Source organism: Sitophilus oryzae, unplaced genomic scaffold, assembly GCF_002938485.1.
Source record: "Sitophilus oryzae breed Bouriz unplaced genomic scaffold, Soryzae_2.0 scaffold_1387_pilon_pilon, whole genome shotgun sequence".
NCBI lineage: Eukaryota > Metazoa > Arthropoda > Insecta > Coleoptera > Curculionidae > Sitophilus > Sitophilus oryzae.
The window spans coordinates 744,493-756,234 of NW_022146045.1; the positions used below are offsets into that span (position 1 = coordinate 744,493).

Here is an 11,742-nt window from a genome sequence, read left to right on the forward strand (position 1 = left end):
TCAAACACAATTTGGTGTGGAATTTTCTTACCGAATACCACACGAAGTCAAATTAAATCCGGACATTTTTTCTCGCCCATGAATATTTTTAGAAAATTGTCCCTCGTCTTCGACTCGGGATAATTTTCAAAATATTCATGAGCTCGAAAAAATTTCCGGAAATAATTTGACCTCTAGTGGTATTACTAGTAATAATAAAATTAAAATTTCTCCTTAGTGATCTAGTGATCTATAGTTTATAATATGCTAGTACATATATTATTTGATATCAATTTTAAAGTTTTAGTTACGTAAAATTTAAGTTTTTAACTTTTAGTTACGTAATCGAGGGCGCAATTTTTAAATTCATTGTTGCCATCCATGGATATATTCGGCGCCGGGCTGACCAACTGAAATTTAAATTTCCCGCTGGGGATTCAGATGGTGGCTCTGCTGTAAAAAATGTCAAGTTGACACATGTGTTTATTTATTTCCTGACAATGTTATTCGTTTTGGCTTTTGTTTATTGATTTTATTTTTGTATTACCAGTTTTTGGTTTAAATAAATAATGTCGTGATACTTTAAGCTTAAAAATGTTTACTAGCAGACCTTGCAGTCGAACATTATTTTTTTAGAACCACTTTTAGTGCGAAGCAAAGATATATATTGTGTACAAGATAGCTTAATAGCCGTAAAAAACTCATTGCAACTTTATTAGAATATTTTGAACGGGAAAGCGGTAGTAATGGCCCTTTATGTCCGTTAAATGTGTTAAAGAAGTGGGTTTTGTTGTTGTAAATAATAAATGTTTATATATTTATAATTAATTTATTTTTGTTTCCTAAAATATTTTGATTAAAGAAAATATGTAAAAGTGGGCAACGCTGTGTCGGTCAAGCTTAATCACGTGACTAAAAGTTTATTTGATATGAACTATAGTTAAATTTGAACATTTTAATTATTTTTCAAAAACTTTAATTAACAGAAAAAACGAATAAAAATATCATTAATATACAACTTTCCAAAGTAGAGGTGTAGTTGTGGTCCCAAATATATATATTGGTACTACTATTTAATATACAGGGTGGCCCACATCGAAAATGTTCCGCAAGGCATAACGACCAGGGTAATTTTTTTTCAGAAAATTCATAAACACGTCAATTTTGTTTGTGAGGGGGACAACTTTTGCCCCAAAAATGATTGCAAAATCTTCAACCCTCTAAGCGGGGGTGTCATCCCCCAATTTTTTTCAAATGGGAAGGGGGGTCAAGTGGTACCGCAATTAAAAGGGCTTTTTATTCTCTAAACTTTCAGGCTTCGTTTTTGAAAATCGGTCGAGTTATTGAGAAAATAAAAAATTTGAAAAGTTTATTTAAACATTTATCAGAGTAAACGATAAGGATAAATTTCTTCGACCAATTTGCTATTTTTTCTTATTATTTCTAGATGTTTACGCATTTTTTCACTTGCCACAAGATTGAACGATCAGGTGCGGTAGTTGCTAGATAGCTGTTCTGTGACTTATACGTTGAAGTTCTTCTCAATATCGTTAAATTTTTTAACAATTATTATGGTGTACTCACTTGCAGAGAAAGTGGAAATAATCGAACTTTATTTTAAAAATAATGAGTGTGGCAATCGGCTTGCGCAGATATTGAATGAACGCCATCCTGACAACCACCTTTATGGCAAAATTGTTCGCGTGTTAGTAGCAAAGTGTCCAAAGGATATTAAAAAAACGGAAGTTCCACCCGTACAAAATTCAGTTGGTACAAGAACTCAATGAAGACGATTTTGATCGTCGCTTGCAATTTTGTGAAACTATGAGTGAACGAGAGGCGAATGATAATAATTTTTTATTTAATATGTTTTTTGGATAAGTGTACTTTCTTTTTGAACGGTGTAGTTAATCGGCACAACTGGTCGGTACTGGGCTGAAGACAACCGCAGGGTTTTTCACGAGGTGCACACACAAAACCCTCATAAATTGAACGGTTGGGCTGGTATTTTTGGAAATTCTATTGTGAGTCAGTTTAACGATATTGAGAAGAACTTCAACGCACAAGTCACAGAACAGCTATCTAGCAACTACCGCACCTGATCGTTCAACCTTGTGGCAAGTGAAAAATGCGTAAACATCTAGAAATAATAAGAAAAAACCTCAAATTGGCCGAAAGAATTTATCCTTATCCTTTACTCTGATAAATGTTTGAATAAACTTTTCAAATTTCAATCCTTCATATTTTCTCAATAACTCGACGGATTTTCAAAAACGAGGCGGGGAAATATAAAGAATAGAAAGGTCTTTTCATTGCGGTGCCACTTGACCCCCCTTCCCATTTGAAAAAAGTTGGGGGATGACACCCCCGCTTAGAGGGTTGAAGATTTCGCAATCATTTTTAGGGCAAAAGTCGTCCCCCTCACAAACAAAATTGACGTGTTTTTGGATTTTTTGAAAAAAAGAATACACTAGCCGTTATGCCTTGCGGAACGTTTTCGATGGGCCACCCTGTATAAGCATATCATTCAAATGTTTAGAGACATACAATCTCATAATTACAAATTATTTATTTTTGGCAAATTGGTCGATATAATTAATAATTTCCACATTGTATCCCAATTTTATTACTTTTCTCTACATGTGTTTATATTTTACACACAACATTCGGTTTTTTCTTTTCTAATTTCCTCCATTGATAACCCCTTGGTTTCGATTATTGTTAAAAATCTGCACATGTAGACGTTTATTATGACAACATACGATAATTTGTATGCAAAAGAAAAGAAAATCTAGTTAATTATATCTCACAAAACAATGTACATATAACTTCAATAGAAAATATTCAAATATCGGGTGCGCCTCAAAAGTGGCTCACCCCTATAACTTTTTTATTTTTTCAGATAAAAAACGAGATTTGGAATCGAATGACATAGGTATCATATGTCAACTTTTGACATATTCCCTCAAAAACATATTGTATTTTAAATTTCAATCTAGAGTGCCACGGCTATGTTAAAAACACTAATTCTTAATCAAGGAACCTTGGAAAAATAGATTTGATCGTCTAATGTTTTTCGTGTCTTGTCCTGGCCGGTTAAAAGATGCCCAAGTCGTATTTTTAATCATATCTCAATTTTTTCAAATGGAACGAGAGTGGCTCATTAGCATATTTGGAAAAAGCATTTCTTTGCGAATAATTTGATACCACACACTTGGTATTTCGAGTCAAATTGTCGTTATGAACCGCATGTTACAATTTCAAATAATCCATATGCCGAAACATCAAAACTTGACATATGATATGTCATTCTATTCAGAGTGTAATTTTCTATCGAATAAAATAAAAAAATACAACATACCGAGGGTGTCATTTAAAAATCAAAATTTGTAGTAATTTCCGGTGAAACCGGAAGTGACCGAAAACAATTGAATATGTCAATCAATCCTAATTTATGTCATATACTAACGTACCAAATCTCGTTATTTTATCTGAAAAATAAAAAAGTTATAGGGTTGAGCCGCGTTGAGTTATAGGTTCTGAGACGCACCCGGTATAGAATAATTGAGAATAAATAATCAAAACTTCGGTATAAATACCGTAATCTTAAATCATACAGGATTTTAAAAATTCTACGCCAAACTTTCTAAAATATAAAAAATAATTTTTCTTCGTTTTTTTACAGAACACCCTGTATATTATTTTTTCAATAGATGGCGAATTAAAAAATGTTTATTCTTTAACTCTCCATCTGATAAAAAAAATAATATACCGGGTGTTCCATTTAAAAAAGGAAAGAAAAATTATTTTATGTTTTAGAATGTTTGGCGTAGCATTTTAGACACCCTGTATGATTTAGGATTACGATATTTATAGCAAAGTAAGTATAGACCATCTAAACTAAATATCTAGTATAGTTTTTGTATTTGTTATAATTTTAAAGGTTTAAAATATACTTATATTTTTTTATTTATTTATTAATATCTCTGAAATTATCAAAATATAGTTCCTCATATATTAGGATTATGTAAAGTGATCTGAAAAGAAGCCAAAAATGCAATAATATACAGGGTGTTCCGTTTAAAAAAAATCAACCCGATCCAGTCACACTTTTCTGACGACCACGACCCTATAGAAGTAAAAATATTTTCCTGAAGTACATCCTCGTACATACTTTAGGTTTGCTTTTTGGTGGTTGTTAAACAAAATTCGCAAGTTTTTCTAGGAGCTACAGATGCCCGAAGCACTATTGCCGGACCCTGTATTTGTTATTTGTTTTAACTTACGAGCCCAATAATTTTAAAATTAATATCATCGCAAGTGAATTACTGCCATACTTGAAACATTACGAAACTTTTCATTGATTGCAGGATATCGGTTACACGAAGACGGTGTCCTTTAAAGTCGATTTTGTTTATTTTTTAGCAGGACGCGGCCTAGCCGTTCGGCAGGAATCAATGAAAATGTTGTTTTGGCTTTGGTGTCGATAGGAGAGCTGAAATAAGAACGAATTAGTCTAGAGATACACGAGGGACATATACATTTCTTTGAAATGGTTGGTGTTTATGAATATTACTTTTTACGATTTCCTCTTCGCAGTACAAGCGTTTTTAGTTTTTAGGTTTCACTGAAAAAATATAAATATTTTCTTTTCTAATCGTTTCTTTTTGTAAGATGACCGATTTGCCTAACCATGAGAAACGTTTAATGAATTAAGGAGTATACAGGGTGGTGATATATTTATTTTTTTAATTTGATGCTTACTCCAACTATCGATATCTCCAGATACAGTGTTGCCAACTCCTCGCTATTCGACTAAATCAGAGCAAAAATCCTACTAGAACACCACTAAATCTCCAATTTTTTTATCAATATATACAGGGTGAGTCTTAAATAACTGCAAATATTTTCAGGGCTCGTAGATCTCGATAAAAGAAACATATTTTCTCTTTACCATTTTTCAGATAAGTCCAAAATAACCTAGTTCTTTAAGTTCGAAAATTTAAAAAAAAATTGATTTATTATTAACTATGGTAATATCAGAGATTAAGAAATTATACCATAGAGAATTTGCGGTGAAAACAGGCAGTTTTTCGAAAAATATACAGGAAAATTTAAAAGAAAATGCACGATTTTCAACATCTTTTTAGCGAAAAAAAACTCATATACGTGTTCCTGGGGTCGAAATATACCACCCCTGAAAATATTTGCACTTATTTAAGACTCATCCTGTATAATAACATCAGAATTACTTATTATAAAACATTTTATTTAGAAAATTTTACCACCCCATACCTCAAGAGTTAAGATGTTTAGGACATACTTTCATATGAAATTTTTCTTAGAATAGGTCCAAGAACTACCTTATTAGTATATTTAAAAAAATACATAGTGTTGCATTTGAAATAACAAAGTTTTTATGTAAAATAAATATTAAAATTGACCAGCAATTTTTGATACGCCTGTATACATTTAAGGAAGCAATCAAATTTTTTAGTTAAGTTTATTTCTCTGGCTTGAAAGTCAGCACCAGAGTTCATTCTGAAAAGTAATGTACGAGGTGTTGACAAACCTATTTATTATTTTATTATAGCATGTATATTTAAATATCTTTAAATATCTCAAAAACCAAAGCTTTTAGACATATCAAACCCTTATAATAAATGCCTTATTTTATGTCCAAGAATCCAAAAATGAAATAAAATACCCGGTGTGTGTTCCATAAGAAAAAATATAACTTTGGTATGGATCTTAGTGCTGACACACCCTGTACATTTCAAAATAATTTTAAATTATGCACATTGTCTCTCTACATATACCCATAAAATATTTTGGTTCTACATCTTTCCACTTTTCGTATAATCAACCGAGGCGAATGTGTAGTGCGCCACCCTGTATATGGAAATTTGGAAAAGTATAAACGGGATTAATCATTTTAGAATAAGCAAGATCTTTTATAAGAAATGCATTTTTCTCAAAATGTTAATAATAAAAAAGTTTTTCCTCTTGTAAAGACGATCGAGGGACATACTGTATATCCACGGAATATTGGGACAACCTGTATAGGAAAAAAAACTATTTTTGTATAAATTATTTTTTGCTTAGAATAAACTTATATTTAATAAAAAATCGCCTGTTTCCTCGAAAAAATCCGTCGCCAATTTTTTCCCTTTTCCCAAACTTTTACTATCGATTGCTCATATTCTCTCTGCGACCTGGTTCGTTCTTATAGACGTCAGCAATGCCGCGATTCTGCTGGCGGTGCAGCATCCTGCAGATCCGCTGATGCCGTTTCCCAAATACTGAATGAAGGATATCGACTGCTCTTTTTACTATACACCGGTTCTGTAGTAAACATTTCCGAAAACGTAATACGTCTTGGCGATACTTATCGAGGGAATTTATTCAAAATGTACGGAGGAGGCGATCATTGGCGTAACAAATGGTTGGATAGAGGGCCATGAAATTGAGTTTGAAAAATAATGAATCAAATTTTCCTATGAAAATTTTTAAAGGACTCTGTAAAATGAAGTAAACTGAACAGCATAGTTCTTCGATTTTTTTTTGAGTTTTGATAAAACATTACATTTTTTCATTAAATATTCGTTTTTTAATAATGACTTTGTGTGCTTTTTGTAACCTTTTATACAAAATAGCATTTAGGATGCTTTTTATAGACCTGTAGAGGAAGAAAGCTATAATATAATTCTTGTAGTATGAAGGCATGAGCATGAGTGTTTCTTTGATTAGGACTGGATTAATATTTTGGACAAATTTGGTACATTTCTACCTTATTCGATAGAAAATGACACTCTGAGTAGAATGACAAATCATATGTCAACTTTTGACATTTCCGCATATGGTTTATTTGAAATTGTAATGCGGTTCACAACGCCAAAAGCCAATTTGACACGGAATACCAAGTGTGTGGTACCAAATTATTCGTAAAAAGATACTGGTTCCAAACATGCTAATGAGAACAAACCTTTGTTCTATTTGAAAAAATTGAAATATGGTTAAAAATACGATTTGGGCATCTTTTAACCGGCCAAGACAAGACACGAAAAACATTAGACGATCAAATCTATTTTTCCAAGGCTTCTTGATTAAAAATTAGTGCTTTTAACGCCGCCATGCACTCTAGATTGAAATTTAATATACGATTTTTTTTAAGCAAAAATGTCAAAAGTTGACCTATGATATGTCATTCTATTAAGAATGTAATTTTCTATCGAACAAAGTAGAAATACCGGGTGCGTCGAAAAAGTGGCTCACCCCCTATAACTTTTTTATTTTTTCAGATAAAACAACGAGATTTAGTATGTTAGTATATGACATAAATTAGGATTGATTGACATATTCAATTGTTTTCGGTCACTTCCGGTTTCACTGGAAATGACTACAACTTTTGATTTTTAAATGGCACCCTCGGTATTTTTTTACTTTATTTGATAGAAATGACACTCTGAATAGAATGACATAACATATGTCAACTTTTGACATTTTTGCATATGGTTTATTTGAAATTGTAACCTGCCGTTCATAACGACAATTTGACTCGAAATACCAAGTGTGTGCGTGTGTGGTATCAAATTATTCGTAAAAAATGCTTTTTCCAAATATGCTAATGAGCCACCCTCGTTCCATTTGAAAAAAAATGAGATATGATTAAAACTACGATTTGGACATCTTTTAACCGGCTAGGACAAGACACTAAAAACATTAGACGATCAAATCTATTTTTCCAAGGCTCCTTGATTAAAAATTAGTGTTTCTAACACAGCCATGTCATTCTATTCAGAGTGTCATTTTCTATCGAATAAAATAAAAAATACCGAGGTTGCCATTTAAAAATCAAAAGTTGCAGTCATTTCCGGTGAAACCGGAAGTGACCGAAAACAATTGAATACGTCAATCAATCCCAATTTATGTCATATACTAACATAGGTACCAAATCTCGTTGTTTTATCTGAAAAAATAAAAAAGTTATATGGGTGAGCCACTTTTGAGACGCACCCGGTATAAAGTCTAAAGAATAATTACATTCAACAATTTCTTTATTAATATGGTTACTAATAAATAAATATATTAATTTTAAATATTTTTAATATTACAAATGACAATTATAGCTATAGATTTATAGTTTTTAAGGAATTGCCCATGATCTTACAGATGTTTTCTTTAAATGATTTATATCAATTATCTTGGTTCTGTGTGTGTGATGTAACTTACCTACATAGGAATTTATAAAAATGTCCCATTTTATTGATCTTTAATTCAAATGCTGTTATTTTCAGATTTTTAATTTATTTACTAAAAGATATGCGTTATGGCCTTTAAATCATATTAATTTGCTTTTGCAGTAAGTGTAGTAAGCAAAAGTGCAGTAAGTAAAGTGTTTTACTTTGCAATTTTCAGAAATTTTCTCTAAATCAAAAAATTTAAAAGTTGTGAATTCACAGAATAACAAATTTCTTAATGTCTCTTTAATTTTCTCCATAGGTTCTTAATCCAGTGAATTTTGAACTAAGACAGATTTTTTCTAATTAGATTTTTAAATATTTTATTTTAGAAATATTAGGGGGATATTACTTACATGAAAGTCGGTCTTCAACATTTAAAAAGAATTTAATTAATTAATTTTGAAAAAAAAATCATCAAATACTTAAAAAAAAGAATTAAAAAATCAACATTTTGCTTTCGATCTCTAAAACTAGATCATTAGTTGTTACTATATATATTGTAGAATTTAACTGTGCTAACCTACATTGATTTGTTTTCAAATGCTATAATTATTGCATTAAATAATTAATGCTCTAATATAAATATTTATGTAATTCAAAACAATATTTTTTAATGTATTAGTACAAGACTAATATAGTTTCTATCAGAATGTTATTTTGATTTATTCAAATATTTTATATGTAATTTTTAAATATCTTTTTGAATATCAATCAATATTTGTAAGTGATAACAGGAAATAGGAAAGGGTTGTCAATTAAACGAAAATATAATTAAAACCAACAGATTTTTTATTGGCTTCTAAGAATTATGTTATGTACAGTATTTAATATAACATATCTTAAATATATATTATATATATAAAACATAACATTCAGGTGTTAAAACGTACCTGGTAGATATAAAAATATTTTTGAGATGGATATACAAACATAATCGTTTAAAATTAGATCTTTACAAGAGATATGCAGATTGTTCTATATTTTCGTCTATATCGATCTTGCAAATTATAATACTAAAAAAACTTAAATCAAGAACAAACGAAAATAAGTCTCAACGTAACAATAAGTTACTTTACTCATAACAACATGGTTTTTCTTCAGAAACATGTTAAAAATATAAAACATATGATAATATATGTTTTTGGACCTCTTCTTGCAGTGAGGTCAGAATGGAAAAGAATGATGGCTAGCTTAAAACTATCAGTTCAACTAAGAATAACAAAAATGATATTTAAAATGCTCATACTTAAAAACTAGTTTCACTTTTAGTCAGTTTTCGTCAGCACTTCGTGTCCATCGGCTCACGGGACTTATTTGGCAGCACTTATTCATTGAGAATCCAAAAAGTTTTTCATTCATACACTAAGAGGAGCGTTCGTATTCACTCGCGCGCGGTGCTCTTCTTGGAAAAACACCTTGGGGCCGAGCTAACTATAGTCTACGACCCGGAAAAGGATGTCAGAGGTAGAATTCAGGTGAACTCTGTCCCCCGTCGGAATTGAGCGAATTCATTGAGGAATTCAAACTGTGAGGCATCTGCTGACTCTGGGACCGGTTACTCATTTGGAGGCGCTGCCTGAAAAAATCCCGCTCCTGCGTTACCTTGCCCAGGTCGATCTTGAGCCGCTGCAGCTCGTGCTGGAGACTTCTGTTGGCCTCTTCCAGATCCTGGCGTTGTTGTTGCCTCTTGGACCTGCAGTTTTGAGCGTAACCTCGGTTCTTTAAGGTACGGCGTTTCTGTTTGAGGCGGATGACTTCTTCTCGAGGATATCCGTGCAATCTTTTATTGAGCTCTCTGACGGAGAGCGTCATAAGGAGGTCGTCGCTGATGAGGTCGTCTGAACAGGGGAAGTCGTTGTTGTGATAATTTGCGCGGTTGCTTATTCTAGGTGATAATGCACTGTTAGCGCCCGAACTTACTGATAGGGGTCTGGCTTGATATAAGACTTGTTGGTTGTGAGAGTCCATTAACATGCCTGAAGGTATATACTCGCGTCGTTCCCAATCAGGGTCTCCGCCTTTACATAAGTCGAGAGGCTGAGGTTCTACTCTGGTGCCATGTGGAAACCACAGCACTTCTTCTGAAAAACCTGAAGGTCTAAATGGCATGGGAGACTGATCTGGAGGAGTTTCCGGTGGAGAATCGGGATCGTGCACCTCCATGTTCATTAACACCGGCTGCTGGTACAAAGCACCGGTTTCCGAAGGCGACATGTCCCTCCTGTCCTCCCACATTTGAGGTCTGGCACACACTCGCCGCGTTGAGTCCTCCTCGTGAGGCAACCAAGAAGCCGGTTCGATAAGTTGTCTTTTGTCCTCGCGCTTAACCGTAATGTCCTCTAGATGATCCAGGACGAAATCCTGGAGATACTGGTTGGCTAAAAGACGGTTCTGGTCTTCCTCCATAGCTCAAACATTCGCACTCTCTCAACTGGAAGCACCACACTGGATAGAGTCGTCGCGGTGTTGAAGCGTTCGCGTCGGTGGCGGTCGGCGTTTTGCCGGTGGCGGCTCGCTCTGGTGGCGGCGGCGTGATTCCGGGACGATCCGGGAAAGAGGCGGGCCTGGCTAGGTCCCGCCCCGCCGCCGCGCGATTGTGGATAGGTGCGACAGAGATCGTTCCGGAAATTTGTTTATACCTCGATGGCCAGTGGAGATCGGGCTGTTTTGGAATTTTATAGTGTGTCGGGAGCGTCGTAAGACGTCCTGGACGGCGGCGGAGCACCGGGCAGATGGGCAGTAAAAGGGAGAATGGGTCATGTCGCTATTACCATGTTTAGGGTTTTATTATAGCGGTGCGGTATGAGCTTTTCTATTATAAAAATAATGACAATTTTTCATATAAAATTTCGAGCCAGCGACGTAGTTACGTTATTTTTAGAAATATGAGTGTATTCCAAGAGTCTATAGGTATTTTGGATAATCTATAAAATCGGGTTCCAGAAAACATGATTTATTTCTAAAAAAAAATTAAAATAATATTAGTCTACCATATATGCTTTTACACACTTTAAAGTCGAGGGATGTCTCACTGTTGGAATTACATGTACATTTTCTTGGCAGTCGCTGGCAGTCGTTAGCGGCAGTTATATGACAAACATAAGCAGCCTTTTTGTAGTCAATTGGCAGTAACTTGGCAGTAAAATATGTTGACAGTACGCGTACATTTTTTGCCCAAGTAGTGTACAGCCCACGCTTTAGGTATAGCAAGTTCTTCATTAAAAGCACAAATTATAGAATTGTCAGTCAAGTTATAATACGTACCTATTATCAAAAATGAAATACACTGTCAAATGTCGCAGGTAGCAGCATATTTAATCCAACTAATTTTCTTTGGTCACTGATATCACAGTGATATAAACTATTTTTTATGGAACACCTATGTTGTAAGTGTAGGTAATAGGTATTAGATAACATCTCTTTTATCATTTCAGAAGTAGATCACACAAACCATTGTTTTTTAAGTTCTTCATTGCAATTTGCTAAAAAACTGCATAATGCTAATTATGATTATTGATTT

The 11,742-nt window shown here is 33.5% G+C and overlaps 1 protein-coding gene across 1 annotated transcript; it reads right to left on the bottom strand.

The window, feature by feature from the left end:
• Positions 1 to 8,990: 8,990 nt before the first annotated feature.
• Positions 8,991 to 10,716, bottom strand: LOC115875454 (transcription factor MafA-like). Its single transcript, XM_030890917.1, has one exon. The coding sequence runs from the start codon at positions 10,626 to 10,628 to the stop codon at positions 9,681 to 9,683; it is 948 nt and encodes a 315-aa protein (XP_030746777.1). The 5' UTR covers positions 10,629 to 10,716; the 3' UTR covers positions 8,991 to 9,680.
• Positions 10,717 to 11,742: the final 1,026 nt, after the last annotated feature.